The 25,212-nt window shown below is 38.3% G+C and overlaps 1 protein-coding gene across 14 annotated transcripts in view; it reads left to right on the forward strand.

Moving 5' to 3' along the window:
• EYA3 (EYA transcriptional coactivator and phosphatase 3) overlaps nucleotides 1–25,212 on the forward strand; it is a 101,088-nt gene that overhangs the window by 62,447 nt on the left and 13,429 nt on the right. For 13 of the 14 annotated variants that reach the window (XM_070510601.1, XM_014853610.3, XM_014853615.3 and 10 more), the window contains 9 exons: nucleotides 3,409–3,494; nucleotides 6,002–6,185; nucleotides 8,408–8,547; nucleotides 13,416–13,499; nucleotides 15,004–15,093; nucleotides 17,118–17,176; nucleotides 21,218–21,378; nucleotides 23,948–24,062; nucleotides 25,048–25,169. In XM_070510601.1, coding sequence (XP_070366702.1) covers nucleotides 3,409–3,494; nucleotides 6,002–6,185; nucleotides 8,408–8,547; nucleotides 13,416–13,499; nucleotides 15,004–15,093; nucleotides 17,118–17,176; nucleotides 21,218–21,378; nucleotides 23,948–24,062; nucleotides 25,048–25,169 — 1,041 coding nt within the window. The remainder of the gene's footprint in view (nucleotides 1–3,408; nucleotides 3,495–6,001; nucleotides 6,186–8,407; nucleotides 8,548–13,415; nucleotides 13,500–15,003; nucleotides 15,094–17,117; nucleotides 17,177–21,217; nucleotides 21,379–23,947; nucleotides 24,063–25,047; nucleotides 25,170–25,212) is intronic. The other variant, XM_014853614.3, reaches the window with a different exon arrangement.

A 25,212-nucleotide genomic window follows, 5' to 3' on the forward strand; every position in this document is an offset into this window, starting at 1 on the left:
AGCAAGGGTAGTGGAGAGACATATGTAAAATTAGAGAGGTAGGTACAAAGTAAATCTTGCACCAGCTCTTAGGTACTGTTAACCCTCCAGCTTTGGGGCAATGTCATTTAATTGAGTTGTCCCTCACGGTTCTATAACCACAGTCTTCTGATTAAAACTATCTCTGTATATTGACTGTATTAGGTGGACTGCTAGTGGGGCATAGTTCTCAGAAGCTGTGTCTTTCTATTGACTTCACAGCTCCATTATCAGAACAGGAGTGAGGACTATCCAAAAACAGTTGGCCATGCCATTGGCATTTGGAGAACTAATAGCCTTTAGATATATGTTAGTAGGAGTTACCCCTTCGGTTTTATATGATCCTCTAAATTTGTACCTTTTTTTTTTTTTTTTTTGAGGAGGAGGATTAGCCCTGAGCTAACATCTGCTGCCAGTCCTCCTCTTTTTGCTGAGGAAGACTGGCCCTGAGCTAGCATCCTTGCCCATCTTCCTCTGTTTTATACGTGCTACACCTACCACAGGATGGCTTGCCAAGCGGTGTCATGTCTGCATCCGGGATCCGAACCTGCGAACCCAGGGCCGCCGAAGCAGAATGTGCTCACTTAACCTCTGCGCCACTGGGCCAACCCCAAATTTGTACTTTTTATTGCATGTTTTATTGCTGCTGCTTTTGTTTTTTAAATTTGTGATTGAATATTTTTTTTGTTGAGACCTACATATGTATATATTTATGCAGGATGATCAGTACTTTTTTTGAGGTGCCTGGCTTTCTAGTCCTAGCTCTGTGGAGGTAGGGCATGCAGTGACTGTGTACATTTTTAGGTGAGTTTAGCTTGGGCTCAATGATGGTTACAAGAGCCTAAATAAATATTATTTGTTTAATTATCTTCTAACTTCTGTCACTAGAATTTTAAACTCCGTGAGGACAGGGACTTTGTCTTGTTCACTATTCTGTTCTTCAGTGACTGAAATAGATTCTGGGTGCATAGTAGATCGTGGTTTGCTGAATGAATATTTGTTTGAATGGGAGAAAGAAGTCTTAATGAACCCTATAAACTTTCTAGGTCAGCAGGCCAACATTTCTTATAATCGAAGCCACTATTGCTGAGAGTAATTTGTAATTTTTAGTATGGTACTTGTGGAAAACTTCGACAATATCAACAGTTAGCTAATCAAGTCATTAAACTTCCTTGCCGAGAAAATAAGAGTACATGGGCAATTGTTTTAAGATCCACCTTTTTGCCTCCAGCCCAATTGAGTAAGTGGTCTGAAAGTTGTTAAATTTATAAAACCACTTTGACAGACAGAGTACCTTTTTCCTCATGTGTGTAGAGATCAGATATGAATGTTGTACCTCTAACCATTTATAAATTATTAAGAAAGTAGAGCAGAATTAAAGGTAAATAGGAGGAAAAGAGGAGTATGCGCTAGAATGAAGGCCAAAGAAAAATTGAGCTAGAAATGGACTTTGCTGGGAGAGAGAAACTTAGGACACTAAGTTCTTCATTTTTTTTCTCACCTTAAATCACCTATGTTCAGTTTGTTTTATTGCAGGCCTCCCAGCATCATGGACTGGTAATAGAACCTGGAATCTACTCAAAATTCTTTTCCCATAAGAATGATTAAAAATTGCTTATGGAGTCATCTAGGCTGTGTACAGTAATTTCTTAGTACTTCTCCTTAGGAAAAAAAAAAGGTTAGGCCATAGTAGAGAAGGTGAATATTGGTGGAAAGAAATACCATCTGTAGGGTTATAAAAATCTATGTCGTGTAGTTGTTGGGTTTAAGAAAGTAAACTCTTGGGCCGGCACTTGGCGCAGCAGTTAAGTGCTTACATTTCACTTTGGCGGCCCGGGGTTCACTAGTTCGGATCCCAGGTGCAGACATGGCACCGTTTGGCACACCATGCTGTGGTAGGCATCCCACATATAAAGTAGAGGAAGATGGGCATGGATGTTAGCTCAGGGCCAGTCTTCCTCAGCAAAAAGAGGAGGATTGGCAGCAGTTAGCTCAGGGCTAATCCTCCTCAAAAAAAAAAAGAAAGTAAACTCTTAAGAGTCCTTTAGTTCCCCTGAGGGGAACTAAAGAAAAGAAAATCTCCCTGGATAGTCAGGAAATCTGATCCCTTGCTCAGCTACTGACTCTGAGGAAAGGGCACTGGATGAAGAATTGGGAGATCCCAGTTGTCATCTTGGCTGTCTACCTCTAGCTCCATGACTGTGGACAGATTACTTTAACTCTTCTTTCTCCCAGGTTCTTCATCTGAAAGCTGGGGTTGTAGCAATAGCTGCTTCTTATATCTAATTTACCTTAATCCCTTCTAGACTTTCTTCTAAACAGAGTACCCTTGGGGAAAGGGATAAAAATTCCCTCTGGTTTTGACCAGTACTGTCATGTTTGTGCTGCATGTGTTCACCTGCCCTGTTCTTAATGGAGGTTTTCCAATTAACTTTCCCTCTAGAGGACTTCGTTGCTAATGAGATAGGTAGTCAGATAGTGAAGTCTACCTGATGGTGAACCTTTATGGTGTGTTTGACTGCACTGGGAACCATGTCTTAAGTGTGCTTATGGTAAGTGAGAGAAAGGAGTTAAAGACCAGTACCTCGCAATTTCAGTTACATTGTCCACCTGAGAAAGGTCACTGTGGCTAACACTAGTCACTGAGGATTTGATTAAAACTGTGGTGGAATCTGTGATCGAAAGGTATGAGAAACTTAACCCAAATTCGTTGTCCTAAGACAAGCAGCCTAAGTAACTTATAGAGTACATTTTTACCTGGCCAGAAGAATAGTTAATATTTTCCAAGTTTTTCCAGGCTCATTGATAAAATCATTAAATGCCAGATCATGGTGTTTGTTGATCCACATTAATAATTCATAATTTGAGTAGAACACAAGAAGCAAGTCCAAGCACTTTAGAACTTGGAGGACCAGCTCTATTTCTCAAAGTAGTTCTTTTTATCAGAAAAGGCTTAATTTTGGGCATGTGACCATAAATGCCACAGTGCAGGATTTACATGTGGATTGACCAGAGCTCTTGTTTCTACTGATTGTCAGTAGGTCACATTGCAGGTGAATCGTTTTTCAACTGCCAGAGAAGAGGGACTGGAGTGATTTGGTTTAGCTTCTGATTTCATTGGTATCATTAGTGTGAGCCAGCGCATTGTATTATGTATCTTTCTAGGACTTAGTAAGAAGAGTTGAAGACTCAAGTTGAAACAGAGAAATATTTGAACTGTTTTATTTGTAAGTCTAAATTATGGTATGGCATGCAAAAGAACACAACCAGTATTTGTTTCCTTTGCCAGTGTTCTTTATCTCCTTGTAGATCTGTTTACCTAAGACACAATATATTTCCAATGTCTTCTACCCTTTCATGTAATATCTTTTAACACTCTCAATCCTATAGCTTCAAGCACAAATGCCGGCCTGATATCCACTTCATCTACAGTTGCCAATATTCCAACAGCAGCAGTTTCCAGCATCTCAAACCAGGTACAGTGCTGCTTTTGTTCACCCTGTTTGATATGATTCATCTAACTGGCTCTTCCTCTCTTCTTTCCATGATCAATTTGCCAATCTGGGAAACAACCAGTAGGGGCTGTGGAGAGACCTTTTGAATGCCCTCAGAACTAGGGCCCTGGATAGTTTCTCAGGCTACCATCCAGTTTCATTCTTCTCCTAAGCCTTTTAATGATATGGTTTTATCTGCTCCTTTATCTACTATGTGTGTCTCTACCTTCTACCCAATTCCGACTAGAATGTACCCTTCGTGAGGGTGGGGATTTGTTTTTCTATTTTGTTCACTTATATATTCCCAGAGTTCAGAAAATGCCTGGCGCTCACATTAAAGGCACATAATAACTATTTGTGGAATGAATAAATATTACTTTCACTTTTTTATTTAGCCACTCATTCCTTTGTGAATTCTTTGTGGTCTGCTCTTGATCACTGTTATAGTAACTCTTTATGCTTAGATCACTGGTAAACATCTTCAGTGTTTCAGGGTTGTTTTTGTTGTTTTTATTTGTTGTTTTCTCTGCAGTGATTAGTATTGTTAACCGCTGTCTCTATGGATCTCTTTTTTTTGGTTGCAATTAACATTACTACTCTGGTTCATTTTTTATGTGTGACTATTCTTGCATTTGTTCATTCTTTTAGTCCACAGAAATTTATTGGCACTCTTCAGGGTACTGTCTCTCTCTCTTCCTTTCATAGCTTTTCTTTTTGATCCTGTCTTCTGTCATGGACAGTCTGTTTAGTTTTCCACATGTTGATTACTTCGTCCCTAGGAATGTTTAACTGCATTCACAATGTCCATTTACTGCCTGCAGAATTAAGGTTCTAGTCCTGACTTCATGATATCTGTAAGCTTCTTGCTGGTTGATGGACATTTTTTTGTTTAGTGTCCTGCTATTTCCCTAAGTTTGCCATATTCAAAACCAGCCTTTCATTCTATCCTTTCTTCCGTCTCCTTGTCCTCCAAAAGTGAAACCACTTTTCCCTATGACTTCTGAATTCTTGTCAATGACACCATTTTTTTAAATAAACCTAGGCCTAAAACCAGACCAGTCATCTTTGATTTTTTTCCTCATCCATCCCTAATCCAGCCATTTCTGGAATTCTTTCTTTCTGTTTCATTTTTGCTGTCATTTCCTATGTTTTGTTTTTTTTCCGCTTTTATCCTGAATTACTATAGTTAACTGTTCATCTCATCTCCTGTACCTGTCCATTTTCTGAAACACTATCCAATTAATTTTCTGAGTGCCACTTTTTATCCTGTCACTCACCTGCTCAGAATCTGTTTGTATTTTTATTTGTTGATTTGAATTTGATAGTCCTGATTTCCTATCCCCACGCAAGCTATACACCATTGCCTAAAGAATCCAAGTGATGTTCCCTAACCACTCATTCAAGCCTACAGAGGTCCTTCATTTCACCCAAACTTAACATCTCTGGTCCCTTAGTAAACCTTTTCCTATTCGTGTTCTTATTTCCTCTATCTCAGAAAGCTCTCTGTCGCAATCTGTAGTGATAGTTGTCTTCCTCTGTATTTCACTCATTTGACGTATAATTTATTGCCAATTTGTTAGAAATTTGTCTTCTCTCCTGCTAGATTTTTAACTCCCTTTAGTTGAGCTAGTATGAATATATTATTTTCTTTAATATTTCCTTCTCCCACCCATACACAAACATATACACTGTGAATTATATTTGGGTTGTGGTGGATGCTCAGTTCTCTTTATAAATGATTTGTCTGGTCAGTTAGCTTCTTTCTACTTGTCGCCAACATCAATATCAATAGAATTTTTTTAAAGTATGTATTTTAGCTATCATACCCATTTTTTATAGCTTTATTAAAGTGTAATTGACATATAATAAACTGCACAGATTTAAATTGTACAGTTTGATAAGTTTTGACATATAGGTGCCCATTAAACCACCAAAAGTTCCCTCCAAATATTTTAAAGAAATTTCATTTTTAAAGAAAACTTCATTATTTTAAAAAGAAAGAGATACTCGGTTTTTAAACTGGGAAATTTTAATGTTAGGATATGCGCTTTTTTGTTTAAGCTCATCTGTCCTTAGAAACACTACCATATAGTGCGGTGGTTCATAAACTCCTTAAAGAGGAGAGTCTTCCCTTCAGAAATTCTGTGCAGGAATTGATATAGAAATTCAGTACATAAAATAGGGGAAAAAGATCTGTTACAGTAGAAAAAGGGATATTGTGTATAGAGTGCATCGGACCCTTCCCTCTCAGCCTTCCCCTCCTCCCAAAGACAGCCCCTGAGACTTCTCTTGACTCTCAGGTTTCCACAAAATGCATTTTGAAAATCATTGGTTTAGGTGGAAGATATAGATAGGTAAATGAGAAGTCAAATTAATGTTTTAAGAAAATAATTATGAATAAGAGGGACTTGAAAGTCTCTTGTGTTGAAATCAATGTTATGCTTTTTCTAAGAGTCTTATTTTCCTCCTTTATTCCTTTTGGCCTACAGGACTATCCCACCTATACTATCCTTGGTCAGAGTCAATACCAGGCCTGCTACCCCAGCTCCAGCTTTGGAGTCACAGGCCAGACTAACAGTGATGCTGAGAGTACCACGTTAGCAGCAGCCACATATCAGACAGAGAAGCCTAGTGTGATGGTACCTGCGCCTGCAGCACAGAGACTTTCCTCTGGTAAGCAATGCAGCTCCAAAAGCTTTGGCTTAAGGGTACTTCATCCAACAGGTAGTGTCCATTTACTACCTGGTCTAAGTCACTGTTACCATGCTGTTGGCTTTCCCTCACAGGTGAGGAGTATTTAAACATTGGAACCGGCTATGATGAGTCATCAGCAAACTAAATGTAATACCTGATGCTGTGAACAGAAAAGTACCAAGAATGAAAAGACTGCATTTATGACTTCCACTCTGCCCTTCTTGTAGCTTTGAGATACTTGTCACGGGGACTTCAGATTCTTGGCACATTGTGTAAAAGTTGGAGGACTCAGTTTTAGTCTGTGCATATTTTAGACTTCTGCTAAGGTCTCAGAGCAGTAGTTCTTAACTTTTTCTATGTCGAGGATCCCTTTAAGATTCTGAGGAGGGGCCAGCCCAGTGGCGCGGTGGTTAAGTTCGCATGTTCCACTTCTCGGTGGCCCAGGCTTTGCCGGTTCGGATCCTGGCTGTGGACATGGCACCACTTGGCAAAAGCTATGCTGTGGTAGGCGTCCCACATATAAAGTAGAGGAAGATGGGCACGGATGTTAGCTCAGGGCTGGTCTTCCTCAGCAAAAAGAGGAGGAGTGGCAGTAGATGTTAGCTCAGGGCTAATGTTCCTCAAAAAAAAAAAAAAAAAGGATTCTGAGGAAAGCTATAGTCCTTTCCCTCCAAAGAAATGCATAATATTTAATCTACAAACTTAAACCTAAACATTTAAAACTTAAACATTTAGCTTTGAAATGTGTTGATGAATTATGATGTCCAGGTTAAAAAAACCCTGACATAAAGGCTTTAAATACATGTGCACATACTTTTTATTTATCTCTATTTTTCCTGAAAATTTGGTGGTTCACTGTCGCATCACGTAACTTGAGGAAGGACTGTTTTTTGTTAGCACTGATTCATTTTTAAAAACAGTGCTCCACGTTAGTTAAAGCAGCTTTCTGTGCATCTTGCTTTTACGTGTCTTTTAAATAAATGGACATACATATGGTTGCTGCTTCAAACTTACGTAACTTTGAAATCATTACATGTGTTGATGCCTTAGTTTTGAATTCATTTCTCTAAATATCTTTGTTCTTCATAACAATTTTAACTTTTTAATAATGGAGAATTTCAAACGTAGAGGTTGTCAGAATAGTATAATGAGCTCTCATGTATCCATCATCCATCTTCAATAATTAACAACTCATAGGCAATCCTATTTCAACTATACTTCATCCAATTCCCTCCCCAAATTCCAGGCAACGTATCTCTAAAATATAAATACTCATTAGTATAACCACAACACCATTATCCCATCTAAAATAATTCAACAATAATTCCTTAATATCATAAAATACCAAAAGGGATTTGTATTTCCAGTTTTCTCATCTATGTTAGGAGTTCTGTTTTTCTTTTTACAGTTTGTTTGTCTTAATTGTTTAAATTAAGATCCAGGTAAGGTCCATACATTGTGATTGGTGGATATGTATTTTGGCTCTTTTAACCTCTAAATTTCCTCATCTCTTTTTTTATTTGCCCTGGTACTTTATTAGTTGAAGAAACTGGATCGTTTATCCCATATCATTTCCCAGTCTGAATTTTGCTGATTATATTCTCATAGAGTAGTTTAACGTGTCCTACTGCCCTCTGTATTTTATTGTAAATTGGTAAGTGGAACTAGAGCAGTGGTTTTCAACTAGAGGTGATTTTGCATTGCCCTGGGAAGGTTTGGCAATGTATGGAAATGTTTTTTGATTGTCACACTGGGTAGGGGGTGCTACTGGCATCTAGTGGGTAGTGGCCAGGGATGATGCTTAACCAAACATCCTACGTGCACAGGACATCCCCTCACAAAAATTATCTAGCCCAAAATGTCAGTTGTGGCAAGTTGAGAAACTGTGATCTAGAAGCTTGTTTAGATTCAGCGTCTTTTGTTTTTTTTTTTTTTTTGGCAAAACAACATCATAGATATGTTCTTCCATTGGGAGGCAGGCATATAAATTGTAGTTATAATTCTCTTTGTGATGTTAGGAGCTGTTGATGCTCAATGCCTAGGTCTGCGTTCTCAGATTGCTTAGGTGAAGTTTGGTTTTCCAGGCTTTATCTCAGCAATATGATTCTTAAGGGTAGAGAACCTGCTGACCTTCTTCCTGCTCTGGTTCTTGTATAACCTGTGACTACTGGCAGTATATGTCTCACTTTTCTCCTTTCCAGGAGACCCTTCTACAGGCCCATCTTTGTCCCAGACTACACCAAGTAAAGATGCTGATGACCAGTCCAGGAAAAACATGACTGGCAAGAATCGGGGCAAGAGGAAAGCTGATGCCAGTTCTTCCCAGGACAGTGAATTGGAAGTATGGGAGGAAACTCATTTGAGTTACCTACTTTATTTTTTTTTCTCATTTCTTAAGTTTATCAAACATATATCTGAAACTCATGGAGATTTGTGGTTCTGTGTTGTGTGTCTTTTAATTCCTGGGCAAGAGAAACTGAATTGGCCAAGTGAAAAGAGAAATCTTAAAACAGATTTCTCTTTGCCCATAACTTACCATATCACTTTCAGATGCTTTTAACCAAAAGCATCAAGAAAGCTTTTCTGGATTTAGGTAGCCAGGTCGTTTTTTAAGGGAAAGAACAAAGTGTTCTCTATATTCCAGAGGAGAACAGAAAGAACAATGCATTATCTTCAGAAAGCAGAATGTGTCACAAGTAATGTCATACTATTCTCTGTTTAAAAATCTCCAAGTAAAATGAGAGGACTAGAGTGCTTTAGGCCACTGTGAAACATGCAACCAGATCTGGTAACTTATTAATGAGAGACTGGCACTCAGTTATTCTGTAGTCAAGCACTGTAGGAATTTATTATGGGCATACATTTGGCTTCATTCTTTTTTTTTTTTTTTAAGATTTTATTTTTCGTTTTTCTCCCCAAAGCCCCCCGGTACATAGTTGTATGTTTTTAGTTGTGGGTCCACCTCAGCATGGCTTGATGAGCAGTGCCAAGTCCACGCCCAGGATTCGAACCGGTGAAACCCTGGGCTGTCGCAGTGGAGCGCTCGAACTTAACCACTCGGCCATGGGGCCAGCCCCTGGCTTCATTATTAAAAAGACTAGAAAGTCATACAAAATGCCAATAATGCAGAGTTTTGATATTAATCCTTTTGTTTTCTTTCTTCAATTTTTCTGTAATCGTTTAACAAGGGGGAAGAGCTATATTTAAAAATTAGTCCATTCAGGGCTGGCCCCGTGGCCGAGCGGTTAAGTTCGCGCGCTCCGCTGCAGGCGGCCCAGTGTTTCGTTGGTTCGAATCCTGGGCGTGGACATGGCACTGCTCATCAAACCACGCTGAGGCAGCGTCCCACATGCCACAACTAGAAGGACCCACAACAAAGAATATACAACTATGTACCGGGGGGGCTTTGGGGAGAAAAAGGAAAAAATAAAATCTTTAAAAAAAAAAAAAAAATTAGTCCATTCATAGGTGTTAAGACATAGGTAAATGGAGGCTGTGTTTGGAGCCTGTCTTCCCCTTTATTCCTGGGGGGAAAAAAAGAAAGAAAGAAAATCTAAAGTCCTGATATCTTTCTTGGGGAAAAACTGAGAACCCACTCATTTTTTTAAATTGTAGTAAGATATATATAACATAAAATTTACCATTTTTTTAAGTGTTCAATTCAGTGGCATGAAGTACATTCACATTGTTGTTAGTTGTTACCACTATCTATTTCCAGAATTTTTTCATGTTCCCAAACAGAAACTCTGCACCCATTATGCAGTAACTCCCCATTCTCTCTTCCCACTAGCCTCTGGTAACCTCTGTTCTACTTTCCTGTCTCTATGAAGTTGCCTACTCTAGATATCTCATATAAGTGGAATCATATAATATCTATCTTTTTGTGTCAGGCTTATTTCAGTGAGCATAGTTTTCAAGGTTCAGCCATGTTGGAGTGTGTATCAAAGCTTCATTCCTTTTTATGGCTGAATGATATTTCATTGTATGTATATACCACATTTTGTTTATCTGTTCATCTGTTGAAAAAACTTGGAGTTTTTTCACCTTTGAGCTATTGTGAATAATGCTGCTATGAACATTATACAGATATCTCTTTGAGTCCCTCTTTTCAATTATTTTGGATATAAACCTAGGAGTAAAATTGCTGGATCATATGATAATTCTATATTCACTTTTTTGAGGGACCTCCAAAATGCTTTCCATAGTGGCTACACCATTTTACATTCCCACCAGCAATGTGTGAGGATTCCAGTTTCTCCACATCCTCACCTATAGTTATTTCCTGTTGGTTGATAATAGCCATCCTAATGTATGTGAAGTGGTGACTCATCGTGGTTTTGATTTGCATTTCCTTAATGACTAATAATGTTGGACATCTTTTCATGTATTTATTGGCCATTTGTATATTTTCTTTGGAGAAATGGCTGTTCAAATCCTTTGCACATTTTTTAATTGCATTGTTTGTTTTTTGTTTTTGAGTTTTAGGAATTCTTTGTGTGTTCTAGATGCTAATCTCTTATCAGATATATGATGTGCAAATATTGTCTCTCATTCTGTGAGTTGTCTTTTTGCTCTCTTGATAGTGTTCTTTGATGCATAAAGGTTTTAAATTTTGATGAAATCCTATTTTTCTTTTATTGCTTGTGTTTTTGGTGTTAAGTATACAAGGTTATGAAGATATTCACCTGTGTTTTCTTCTAAGAGTTTTCTTTTGCTCTAGATTTAGGTCTTTGATCCATATTTAGTGAATTTTTATGTGTGATGTAAAGATCTATTTTCATTCTTTTGCACATGGGTATCCAATTTTTTCAGCACCTTTTGCTGGAAAAACTTTCCTTTCCCCATTGAATGATCTTGGTATCCTTGTCAAAAAAATCCATTGACCATGTATGTAAGGGTTTATTTCTGGGCTCTCACTTCTGTTTCATTGGTCTATGTTTCTATCCTTATGCTAATACCAGATTGTTTTGATTACTGTAGCTTTGTAGTAAGTTTTTAAATCAGGAAGTATGAGTCTTTCAGCTTTGTTCTTTTTCAAGATTATTTTGGCTGTTTGAGATCCCTTGAGATTCCATATGAATTTTAGGATGAGTTTTTCTTTTCTTTAAAAACACTCTTGGGATTTTGATAGGGATTTCATTGAATTTGTACATCACTTTGGGTAGCATTGTCATCTTAACAATGTTAAGTCTTCCATCCATGAACATGGGATGTCTTTCCATTTGTTTTGGTCTGTCTTCTTTAATTTCCTTCAGCGATGTTTTATAGTTTTCAGCGTACAAGTTTTTCACCTCCTCAGTTAAATTTATTCCTAAGTGGGTTTTTTGTGGGGTGGCAGGGAGAGGGGAGTTGGTGAGGAAGATTGTCCCTGAGCTAACATCTGTGCCAGTCTTCCTCTGTTTCTTATGTGGCATGCCACCACAGCGGGGCTTGATGAGTGTTGTGTAGGTCCACACCCAGGATCTGAATCCGAAAACCCCAGGCTGCTGAAATGGACTTCATGAACCCAACCACTACGCCACCAGGCCGGCCCCATGTTTTATTATTTTTGATGCTGTTATAAATGGAATTGTTTTTTAAATTATTTGTTGCCAAGTGTATAGAAATACAGTTGATTTGTGAATTAATTTATTAGCTGTAACAATTTTTTGTGGATTCTTTAGGATTTTCTACATCTAAGACCATGTCATCTGTAAACTGAGATAATTTTACTTTTTCCTTTCCAATTTAGGTACCTTTTTTTCCTTTTATTGACAAATTATTCTGGCTAGAATTTCCAGTACTATGTTGAATAGAAGTGGTGAAAACAGGCATTCTTGTTTTATTCCTGATCTCAGGGGTAAAGCTTTCAGTCTTTCACCATTGAGTAAGATATTACCTATGGGTTATTCATCTATGGCCTTCATCATATTGAGGGAGTTCCCTTCTATTCCTAGTTTATTGAGTGTTTTTATCATGAAAGTGTGTTGAATTTTGTCAGATTCTTTTTCTGCATCAATTGAGATGACTATGTGGGTTTTTCCCTCAATTTTGTTAATGTGGTATATTATGTCGATTAATTTTTGTGTATTGATCCATCCTTGCACTCTGGGAACAAATCTCACTTGGTCATGGTGTATAATTCTTTTTAATATGCTGCTGAATTTTGTTTGCTAGTATTTTGTTGAGGATTTTTGCATCAGTATTCATAAGGGATATTGGTCTGCAATTTTCTTTTCTTATAGTGTCTTTATCTGATTTTGGTATCAGGGTAACACTGTCTTCATAGAGAGTTAGGAAGTGTTCCCTCTTCTTCAGCTTTCTGGAGCGGTTTAAGAAGGATTGATGTTAATTCTTTAAATGGTTGGTAGAATTCACCAGTGAAGCCTTCTGGGTCTCTTGGGATTTTTTTTTAATTGAGGTAACATTGATTTATAGCATGCTATAAATTTGAGGTGTACATGATTGTATTTCGATTTCTTGTAGACTACATCCTGTTCACCAGCCAAAGACTAACTTGGGATGTTTTTGATTACTGATTCAACCTCCTTGCCAGTTAAAGTTGTCTATTCAGATTTTCCATTTCTTCTTGAGTCAGTCTTAGCACTTTGTGTATTTCTAGGATTTTGCTCATTTTGTCTAGATTATTTGTTGATGTATAAACTGTTCATAGTATTCTCTTATAATCCTTTTTATTTCTGTAAAATTGGTAATAATATCCCCACTTTCATTTCTGATTTTGGTAATTTGAGTCTTCTCTTTTTTCTTAGTCAGTCTAGGTAAAAGTTGTCAGTTTTGTAGATCTTTTCAAAAACCAAACTTTTGGTTTTGTTGATTTTCTCTATTATTTTTCTACTCTCTGCTTTATTTATCTCCATTCTAACCTTTATTATTTCCTTCCTTCTGCTGGCTTTTTCTTAAATTGCACAGATTGTTGATTGAGATCTTGTTTTTTAAGATATGCACATACAGCTATAAATTTTCCTCTTAGTGCTGCTTTTGCTGCATTCCATAAAATTTAGTGTGTGATGTTTTCATTTTCATTCATTGCAAGATATTTTAATTTCACTTGAGATTTTTTCTTTGATCTATTGGTTCTTTAAGATTGTGTAGTTTGATTTTCCACATTTGTGAATTTTCCAGTTTTCCCTCTGTTATTAATTTCTTCTTTCATTCCATTGTGATTAGAAAACATGCCTACTCATTATTTTTCATATTTTCCTCTCTCAGCGAGTATTTCTGTGGGACTTGGATGAAACCATTATCATCTTCCACTCCCTTCTTACTGGATCCTATGCCCAGAAGTATGGAAAGGTAATTTCAGTCTTTCTTCCTTTGTTATAACTGTCCCTCTCCTGACTATGTGAGCAGGTAACTAAAATCAGTTTCTCTGCCACCTCCGTCTTACCCTGTTGGCCTTTCACTTTCCTTGTAAAACTTTACCTGATGACTTGTACCAGGCGGGCTACATGGTCAGGGAGAGTTGATGATAAAGCCAAATACCAGGCCTAGGACCAGTGCTGAAAGCTGAAGTTGTTTGAGAGTGGTATTTTGTAAGGACTTAAGTATGGGAATGAGGCTCAAAACAGAGTGGAGTCTCAGGATTGTGTATTCCAAAGACTGATCTGTTAATCCCTTAAGGCACTTTTAACAGTCCAAACTGAGCATTTCATTTAGCTGAGTATATGCCAGATATGTACATTTAAAATATAGATAAAATGTAAAATATCCTTCTAAAATAGATTACATGCCTGCTTAAACTAAATACACCAACCAGAATTTAACTTGTTTAGTCATGAGTTTTAATAGAGGGATAAGCTGTTTTTGAGATATTCACTGTTTCTACACTAAATTACGTATAGGTTATATTCTTTTCTATGAATAAATTTTATAAAAAATATTTGCCTCCTTTGCTGTCTTACTACTCCCAATTATTTCTTATTGTCACTGATGTTTCTGTTAGAAGTATTTTCCACAGGCTTTTAGTATCTAGGCTGGCAAGTTGGTATAATCTCATATACTATATAACTAGCCTGGTTATAAAAGCATACAAAATAAGAGCATACATCCTCTAAGAGAAGGCCTGCTGGTGCATTTTAAAGCTAAATGTGTTGCTTTTCCTGCAAATATTTTGACTCTTCAGGCTTTGTTTACTTATTTGCTGGTTGTTGAGACTGTCAAGTAACTGATTTCTGCTCTTATACTGGGAATGTGTGTGTAGGGTTGATAATGAAAGATAATGGGTGTTACAATAGCAATATTTTAGCAGCAGTTAGAATTTCTCCTGAAACAGGGAATTTCCCCCAAAATTAAGTGGTTTTTTTTTTAAGTGAGTTGTCCTAAGTTTTTTTGAGTGGATTTTTTGTGTGTGTTTTTAAGACTAGAAACTAGTCTTTTTTTTTTTTTTAAGATTTTATTTTTTTCCTTTTTCTCCCCAAAGCCCCCCAGTACATAGTTGTATATTCTTCGTTGTGGGTCCTTCTAGTGGTGGCATGTGGGCCGCCGCCTCAGTGTGGTTTGATGAGCAGTGCCATGTCCACGCCCAGGATTCGAACCAATGAAACACTGGGCCGCCTGCAGCGGAGCACGCGAACTTAACCACTCAGCCACGGGGCCAGCCCCTAGAAACTAGTCTTGAAATTTTAACTTTGCATATTCGCATATTCTTGTAACTGTGATTGAATTTGCATCATAAATAGTTAGAAGCACTACTGTGGGCCTGTGTTGTTTTGACCTTGACCCAAAATAATTTTGAAATATTTAAAGATCAGAACCAGTGCTACCAAGTCAAGCAAATTTTTCTCTTATTGTCTTCCAGGACCCAACAGTAGTGATTGGCTCAGGTTTAACAATGGAAGAAATGATTTTTGAAGTGGCTGATACACATCTATTTTTCAATGACTTAGAGGTAAGCATTTTAAATTGTTTTCTGTGTTTCAGTGAAACATGGAGCCTGTGCTTATTGTATTTAGAGGAAATGCCGTTAGACAGGGTGGGTATGGAGAAGCCAGCTGGCCACTTAGGCATGTATAAGCTTGCAAGAATAGTGCTTTGGTTAGGTCACCGCAGTCTTGATTCTGGCTGTCAGTTTTTCTGGCTCAGAAACTTGATTTTTGTCTGCCTATTTGGAAATGATCTAGCACTAGGGGAAATGCCAACCCATCCGGCAAAACACTGATACATAAACTAAACCAACCTTCCAGTTACTTTATCTACATTAAGTAATATATATAAGGTGGGTTTGATGATTTGTATTCTTAATTATATTTTGACTCTTCTTCAGTTTACCTGCTTAAAAGATAGTCTCTTGATTTGTCAGATCTGTAAATGGCTGCTCGAACTCATTGTATTGTATACATTCTTATTGCCCATGTATAGGTTAACCTTGGTGTCAAGAATCATTTTATAGGGCAACCAGGAAACACTGAGAGCTTCTTGCTGAATTTTTTTGGCTTTGACATTTGAGTTCACCTTTGAGGGCAACATGGTGTAGTGGAAAGAGCACAGTGGAAAGAGCACAGGGAGTTAGAAGACCAGAGTGTGAGTCCCAAGTTAGGAAGGTTCTCTCCCCATTCTGGGCCTCAGTTAAGCAGTTATCCTACACAGGAAACTAGTAACAGGTGTTCTGTTTGGGGAGGGGAATGTGTTGCTGGGACACAGAGGTGGGAAGGAGCAGACTTGTCACTTCATGTCCTTTTGAATTTTGACCTGTGTACTACATATATTACCTAGTTTTTTAAAATAATGAAAATTTTGAAATAAAATAAGATAGCATTTTATAAACACGAAGTAATCCTGTTTCTTTTTAAATACAATCTAGTTTTCAACAGGCAGTTCTCCAACAAATTGAATTAATAGGGCTCTAAACTCCAGTACTTTTGCCTCAACTCCACAGTGCTTTAATCTTCCCTCAACTTCACGTGTTCATGAGTTAGGACATCATAGTTTTTATTCAGCGAACATTTATTGAAAACCTACTATGTGCCAATAATTATTGCCAAATTGTATTTGTAATGATTTTCTAGACATAGTCCTCACTCAGGACTGAAAGTTCTGTGAAGAATTTGACCTGAATGTGTTCCTGCCCCCAGGTCAGTGGTTCTCAACTTTAGGGGGCATAAGAATCACCTGGGGAGCTTGTTAAAAATGAAGATTCTAGGACTTCACTCCCAGAAATTCTGATTCAAGTAGCTCTGGGGTGGACCCAAGAATATGCATTTTTGAAAAACTTCCCCAGAGGATTCTGATGCAGGTGGACATCACAACACTGCCCTAGGTGGTGTCAGAGGAGTGAACCTGTCAGAGTTAGGCAGTGGGTGGCATTTTATGTCAGTAGTAGCATGGCCTTGGTGGAAAGAACCTTGGATTCGAATTAGAAGACCCAGGCTCTTTCTAGTTTCTTTTTACCACTCACTAGTCGTATGACCTTGGGTAAATCATTTCACCTCACTTTAGAACATGAGGAAATTGACTTATATGACCTCTTCTAATTCCTAAGTTTCATCTTATAAATTTCTGTTTCACTCATTCTCAGTTTTGATACTACATTCTGCCAGCATCCTTTTCATCTGCAAAAATTTATTGGGTACATACTATATAAGGGCACTGGACTGGACTAGAGGGGTACAAAGATGTAAGATATGGGCTACGCCATGAGAGGCCTACAGTGTAATAGCCTTACAGTTTAGTGTAGGATGTGGACACACTTGACAGTGTAAGGGAGCTTGTAGTTATACCCATGAGCTGTTGGAAAAATGAACTATTGAGATAAGAGCATAATTGAGGGTTGGGATGGTTGAGGACGATTACATGAAGAGAGACCATAAGGTATTTCATTATCCCATCATTATTTGTGGTATTTTTACAATTATGTTGTGGTGGTGCACTTCTACTCCTTAGACTAAAACAATGTGTGATTTGGTCTTTTAACAGGAGTGTGACCAGGTGCATGTGGAAGATGTGGCTTCTGATGACAATGGCCAAGACTTGAGGTGATTAAAAACAATGATGTTTTAAAGATCAGTATACTTGTTATGCACAAGACACTGTCTGTGTTCGGAGGAAAACAAAGATAAGACGCAGCCTTAAAAGATGTCATAGTTAATGATGGCATGCATTGTGAGAAGGTGGCAATACAAAGTGTGATGGAGCATAGAAAAGAAAGTAATTCTGATGGGTGTGGGGAGCAGGTAGTGCCGATATTGGGGCAGCCTTCTCAGTACAGTAGAATTTGAGTGCGACTTTGAAGAATGGGTAGCAGTGATGGGATGAGGAAAAAGCGTGCCAAAGTAAAGGTATGTTAGTTTTTCTTTGGCTAGATTTTCAATCAGGAGAAGTGTGCTTCAGAGTGGTTTGTCTTAGATAAAACTAAGCATCAGGAATTTTATCAAGAAAACTAATTGTGGGATGTCTGATGGTGTCAGGAATATCCTATGGAAGACAATCTTTTTTTTTTTTTTAGTTGAGGTAACATTGGTTTATAACATTATATAAATTTCAGGTGTATATCGTTATATTTCAATTTCTCTGTGATTGCATCATGTTCACCACCCAAAGGCTAAACCATCCATCACCATACACATGTGTGAATCACCCCTTTCACCCTCCTCCCTCCCCTTTCCCCTCTGGTAACCACCAGTCCAGTCTGTTTCTATGTGTGTGTTTGTTGTTGTTTTTATCTTCTGTTTATGAGTGAGATCATACGGTATTTGACTTTCTCCCTCTGACTTATTTCACTTAGCATAATACCCTCAAGCTCCATCCATGTTGTCACAAATGGCAAGATTTCATCTTTTTTTATGGCTGAGTCATATTCCATTGTCTATATATACCACATCTTCTCTATCCATTGGTCCCTTGATGGGCACCTAGGTTGCTTCCAAGTCTTGCCTACTATGAATAATGCCTCAATGAACAAAGGGTCCATGTATCTTTATGTATTCATGTTTTCATGTTCTTTGGATAAATACCCAGCAGTGGAATAGCTAGATTGTATGGTAGTTCTATTGTTAATTTTTCGAGGAATCTCCATGCTGTGTTCCATAATGGCTGCACTAGTCTGCACTCCCACCAGCAGTGTATGAGAGTTCCCTTTTCTCCACATCCTCTCTGACACTGGTTATTTCTTGTCTTGTTAATTATAGCCCTTCTGGCAGCTGTCAGGTGATATCTCAATGTAGTTTTGATTTGCATTTACCTAATAATTAGTAATATTGAACATCTTTTTGTGTGCCTGTTGGCCATCTGTATATCTTCTTTGGAAAAATGTCTGTTCAGATCTTCTGCCCAATTTTTAATTGGGTTGTTACTTTTTTCCTTGTTGATGTATGAGTTCTTTGTATATTTTGGATATTAACCCCTTATCAGATATATGGTTTTCAAATATCTTCTCCCAATTGTTAGGTTGTCTTTTTGTTTGTGTTGATGGTTTCCTTTTCTGTGCAGAAGCTTTTTAATTGATGTAGCCCCATTTGTTTATTTTTTCTGTTGTTTCCCTTGTCTGGTCAGATATGGTACTTGAAAGTGTGCTGCTAAGACTCATGTCGAAGAGCGTACTGCCTATGTTTTGTTTTTGTTTTTGTTTTCCTATAGGTGAGGAAGATTGACCCTGAGCTAACATGTGTTGCCAATCCTCCTCTTTTTGCTTGAGGAAGATTGTCGCTGGGCTAACACCTGTGCCAGTCTTCCTCTGTTGTATATGGGATACTGCCACAGTGTGGCTTGACAAGCAGTGCTAGGTCTGCACTCGGAATCCGAACCTGTGAACCCTGGGCTGCTGAAGTGGATCACGCGAACTTAACCACTATGCCACCAGGCCGGCCCCCTGGCTATGTTTTCTCCTAGAATTTTTATGGTTTCAGGTCTTACATTCAGTGGAAGACAATCTTAAACATATCACAGTGAATAGTAAACTAAGGAGGTCTCAGAGGCAAAATACTTGCTCATTTCTCTCTTGGCTGCTGTCTTCTAACCCAGTAGTCTTAGCTAAGATTAATCCAAAAATTTATGTAGCTTGTATTTAAAGACTTTCAGAAAAAAGACTGTCACATCTTTTCGTGTTGATTTGTTTTAATGTTTATCTTTTTTCATAAGCAAAAAGTTCTTCCTTTGTCTACCCTGAAGTTGTTTCATTCCTGAATTCTCAAATCCAGAGCAGAACTGGACATATCACTCAGTAAGGACCTAATCCTGTAGTACTGAGAAGGACTGACAGGTTTCACTTGAAGAGCAACATCCCATCATGCATATTGTGCATTGCACAGGCATGGAGAGCACCATTCTTAGGAGATTTCGCTGGCCTTTTTAGGAAAAAAGCCTGGTCTGAAGCAGTTTATGATCTACTCTGAACTCTAGTTGTTTTTTGTTTCTTTGTTTTATATGTGTGGCTAACCAGTAGTTACACCTACCTTATGTCTTGGCAGCTTTATTTTCTTAAATATAGAATCTCACACTTAACTTAGTGAACTCACTTTTGACTTTTGATTGAACCAACTAGTCTCTAATTCTGTCATTCATTTTTTTTCCCCTGCTTTTTCTCCCCAAGACCCCCAGTACATAGTTGTATATTTTAAAGATTTTATTTTTCCTTTTTCTCCCAAAGCCCCCTGGTACATACTTGTGTCTTTTTAGTTGTGGGTCCTTCTAGTTGTGGCATGTGGGACACCACCTCAGCATGGCTTGATGAGTGGTGCCATGTCCGCACCCAGGATTCGAACCAGGGAAACCCTGGGCCACCAAAGCAGAGTGCGTAAACTTAACCATTCGGCCATGGGGTTGGCCCCTGTCATTCATTTTTAAATCTTTATTTAGGAAATATTAATTCCTCCCAGCCTGTTGAACTGTATTGTTTATCTATTACTGTATAACATTATCCCAAAACTTAATAGCTTAAAACAATAAACATTTATCATCTCATAGTTTCTGTACGTCAGGAACTTGAAAATGACTTACCTAGGTAGTTCTTAATCAGGGTCTCTGAGATTGAAATCAAGATATTGGCTGGAGCTAAAATCATCTGAAGGCTTGATTGGAGCTGGAAGACCTGCTTCCAGCCTCTCACATGTGGCTGACAACAGGAGGCCTCAGTTCCTCACTATGTGTGCCTCTGCATGGGGCAGCTTGAGTGTTCTCAGTGTGACAGCTGACTTCTTTCAGAGCAACTACTCCAAGAGAGAACAAGAAAAGCCTAGTATTTGAAGTCCAACGCCATCACTTCCACCACATTCAAATACAGTCCATACCTAAAGGGAACAGAGTTAGAAGAGAGGAATATTAGGGGCTGGCCCCGTGGCCGAGTGGTTAAGTTTGCACGCTCCGCTGCAGGCGGCCCAGTGTTTCATTGGTTCGAATCCTGGGCGCGGACATGGCACTGCTCATCAAACCACGCTGAGGCAGCGTCCCACATACCACAACTAGAAGGACCCACAACAAAGAATATACAACTATGTACCGGGGGGCTTTGGGGAGAAAAAGGAAAAAATAAAATCTTTAAAAAAAAAAAAAAGAAGAGAGGAATATTAAAGAATTTGTGGGCATATTTTAAAGCCACCACAGTGACCCATGAACTTAATACACTAGCCAACAGATCACTGGAGAACGTCGCCATTATCTTACTGTTATTAGTATTTTGGGTTATTTCCTTCCACTATTTTTCCACTTTTCTCCTTTTTACAAATCATTTTGTGTGTGTGTATACACAAAAATTTTGTATTTGGGGTTTTTTTCACTGTATGATGTCATTAACGTCATTAATGAAAAGATGCTCTCCCCCAAGCCAGTCTCTAGGGGATGCTGGTGCTTGCATTGTTCCTACTCTCTTTCCCTCTGTCTCCATCCTTTCTTTGATAGAATGGGGTGAGATAGAGGACTAATGAAAGATAGACTCTAACTTACAGAAATTAAGGGAAAAAGATTCTCAAAGCCATTAGCCTTTGTGTCAGATTACAGGAGTAGGAGAGAGGATCCCAGGGGGCATTCACCCAACAACCTCATGCAGTACAGATTTTAATTTTCCTCATTCTCTGGCTCTGCAGCAACTACAGCTTCTCGACAGATGGTTTCAGTGGCTCAGGAGGCAGTGGCAGCCATGGTTCCTCTGTGGGTGTCCAGGGAGGTGTGGACTGGATGAGGAAACTGGCTTTCCGCTACCGAAAAGTGAGAGAAATCTATGATAAGCATAAAAGCAATGTGGGTGGTAAGTATGGCATACAACCAGTCTAATATTCTATTTCCTTCTGATTTCCTGTTTTCTTTTCCAAGGATTCCTTAGAACTCCCTGGCAACTGCTTATGAATTTGTGCCACAGTACTATTTTAACTCTTTATTAAAAAACATGGAGATTTGAATGAAACCTTTTAGAGAGGAAGCTCTGCACTTTTCATTGACCTCTCTTAGCATAACTTTACAAAGTTCTCTTGTTCTTTTTAGACAAATGCCTTTTTAAAGGAAATGTGTTCCATAGATTATGTGTAATGACATACATTTTATTCTGGAGTCAAAACTACTTTGTCAATACTAGTTAATAGCTTGCCATATTTTTTTGACTGATTTATATAACCATCAGGACAAGCCAGGTAGAACTAGTGATTAGGCTTATGGTGGATGGAAAACTAGGTCCTGGATTATAGGTTTACAGTGTCCACGTCTTGCAACTTGAAGGACGTTGGAAATTCATTCTGCCCAGAAATATCTCAAATGTCAGGTGCCACTATGCTTAAAATTCTATTATTTGGAATTAATTATCCATAGATTGTTCAAATTAGAAGAGACGTTAGAGATTTACTCTAAATCCCTTATTTTGCATTTGAGAAAATTGATGTCCATCATGAGGGTAATGTGGGCAGCTTACCCATGGTCACATGGTAAGTTAGTGACCATACCACAGCTGGCATCCACATCCCCTAACTCTTGGTCCAGTGCACTTTACATTCATGTAGTTCTTTTTTTTAGTGAATAACCCTTAGGAGAAGATATTTAAAACTGTGAACCATCACCTTCAAACCATCTACATACAAACAAAATGTTGCATGAAGTTTCAGAGATTCCATAGACAGCCTAGAGGTATATTACCCCAGGTCAAGGAGCCCTTTTACTGTACCAGGCTGCCTTACAGTGCAGAGAGTAAAAATAGGGCTTCAAAGATCAGTTTGGTTTATTCCTGTTATAGCCCTCTAATACCAGATAAAAATCACAGGCATCTGGGCTTTGGGAATCTAATTGACTTTTTTCAGATTTCCCTTTTTAGTGCTTTTTTTCCCTCATGATTCAGAGCCAGTACTTTTTATTTTGGCAACTCCAAATCTTTTTGGTTTTCCTCTCACAGACGTTAGCCTTTCTTTTGTTAGTTTCCATGTATAACCTAAGTATCTGATCCTTTCTCTGCCCAGTGAGTGCCTAGACCTGATTTCCTGTGGTGAAATAACCCTCTGTGAGAATCCCCTGAGCCTACCCTGGGGAACATATTAAAAGTAATGTCCACCTATATTTTATAAAATATGAATTAGCATAAGTACTACATCATATTATTAGTTAAGTATACGACACATGTATACTTATGTTTATATCATATGTAACATATAGGTACTGGTTTTGTTGTTTTATTTTATCAGAAATGTTGGGAGTCATCTAACTCTAGGCTTGCATTGTGAAACCATCAAGCTGAAAACAAATTATTTGCAATTCTACTTATAGAGTGCCTTCTGTTTTTATGGAGTATTGGTAATAGAATACAGGATTTCTCTTTTTATCTTCAATACAGAAAATTCAGGGCCAAATGTATTTTTTGAATATTATAACTCATGTCTGATGATAAACTCCATTAGATGAATTCTGTTTTGTTTTGTGCTTAATTGTCTGATCTTAAGTAGTGTTTTAGTCTCTTATCAGCTGAAGTTGTTGCAGAAGTAAGTACAATACAAATAAATGACGTTCAAGAGAGTTGGTCATTCAACTTGGAATCTCAGGTTGATGGTTTTGAAAGGAGTGAAAGCACAGGCACCATGGGAGCAGTGTATGGTAGTGAAAAGACTTCTGAGACTAAAAGCCACTAACTTGCTGTGTAATCTTAGGCAGCCCCCCCTTTCCTCCCTAGGCTTTGGTTTCTTTAGAAAGAGACTGGAAATACTGTGGACTCTTCTTGCTATAACACTTGTTTTTCCCCCCTTGGTTCTTTTTTTTTTCAGGAAGATTGGCCCTGATAACATCTGTTGCCAATCTTCCTTTTTTTTTTTTCTTCTACCCAAAGTCCCAGTACATAGTTGTAGATCCTAGTTGAAGGTCATTCTAGTTCTTCTCTGTGGAATGCTTCCACAGCGTGGCTTGATAAGTGGTGCTTAGGTCCACACCCAGGATCCAAACCAGTGAACCCCAGGCCACCAAAGCAGAGCGCACGAACTTAACCACTCGGCCACGGGGCCAGCCCCCTGATGTCACTTTAAAGCAGTGATACTTGAAGTATGGTCCACCAGTCTGCAAATTATGCTACTTGTTGGTGATGAGAAAGCTTGTGCCAGAATATAATCACAACATTTCTATCAACTGATTTTGTTGTAGTTGTGCCCTCCTAGCAAAACATTCTGGTGAAGAAGGTCAAAAAGACATTTTGAGTGGGCTACTCTAGGGTTTTACTAAGAAGAGAAATACATTAGCTCAGTAGAATATTTCAATGACTCACCCTATTTCTAAATTGAATTTCGAAGTTGCTTCCTCAATGTCAGCAAGGATATGTTGTCAAATGATAAATGTGTCTGCTTTTATTCCCAAAGGCCTCCTCAGTCCCCAAAGAAAGGAAGCACTGCAGAGACTAAGAGCAGAAATTGAAGTTTTAACAGATTCCTGGTTAGGAACTGCGTTAAAGTCCTTACTTCTCATTCAGTCCAGGTATGGAAATGGTTCTTTTAGGTCTCATTTTCCCAGAGACACACTCTTTCCTACCCCAGTCTGGGATAGGCTAAAATAGGGTTTGGGATAGGGTGAGAGGAGTTTAAATAATGCAGGGAAGTATTTAGGTTAGGTGGGAGGCAACACCTTAGAGTTTTAAGAGAATATTTGTATATAAAAGCCTTTTCCTTTCCCCTTACTTTTTGCTCACAAAATTAAAACTTAGTAACCCATAATCTCCAGCCCAGGAGATGGGCCTGGTGACATCAAAGAATATCACAAATATCCTAAGTACAGGAAGCTCCAAAGAACTGTACCGAAACCTACTGAGGAAAGCAAGATTCAAAAGAAAAAGAATACATTAAGCAGATTAAAGCGATTTCCACTTGAAGCTTAGAATGGGAAATAAATTCCATCTTATCCACACCAATACCCTTATTGCTCGCTCCCTCAAAGCAGGAATTCCGAGTCGCAACCTAGTAGAGCAAACAGTAAAATAACACCGAGGGGTGGATATCCCTGAAGGTGAAGGACCTGTGAAATTCTTGTGTATTCTGGAATCTGTGTTGCTGTGTATGAAGAGCAGAGAGGACTTAAATCATATCTCACTTAAGGTCTGAGTCACATTCAGATGAAATAGTGCTGTAACTGAAAGTCTTTGTTTTCTAGAGTGTGGTATCGGTGACCTGGGTTGGTGGTATTTACTAATGAGTACAGTGAGCTAGAATGGTCAGAAGGGAAGTGAGGCAAGAATTAAGTTGCTCCTCTGCCCACTATAGAATCTCTGTCCTTTAATATGGAAAATAAATAAATCTGAGATAATTATAGCAATAACTAAACATTGCCACTGAGCAAGTATCACACCAGGCCCTTCGAGGTTAATTTTTAATAATTAGATCCTAAAGAGAAGACCTATTTGAATTCTTGCTCCCAGGTTGGTTTGGCTTCACCTTTTTCTTTTCTTTTCCCTCTTTCTGCCTTCTAGAAAGAATTGTGTGAATGTTCTGATCACTACAACCCAGCTGGTTCCAGCTCTGGCCAAGGTTCTCCTATACGGGCTAGGAGAAATATTTCCCATTGAAAACATCTATAGTGCTACCAAAATTGGTATGGTTTCTATTCTGTTTCTAGTCACTGGCCTTACAGTAAT

This window comes from Equus asinus, chromosome 5, assembly GCF_041296235.1.
Source record: "Equus asinus isolate D_3611 breed Donkey chromosome 5, EquAss-T2T_v2, whole genome shotgun sequence".
Lineage (NCBI taxonomy): Eukaryota > Metazoa > Chordata > Mammalia > Perissodactyla > Equidae > Equus > Equus asinus.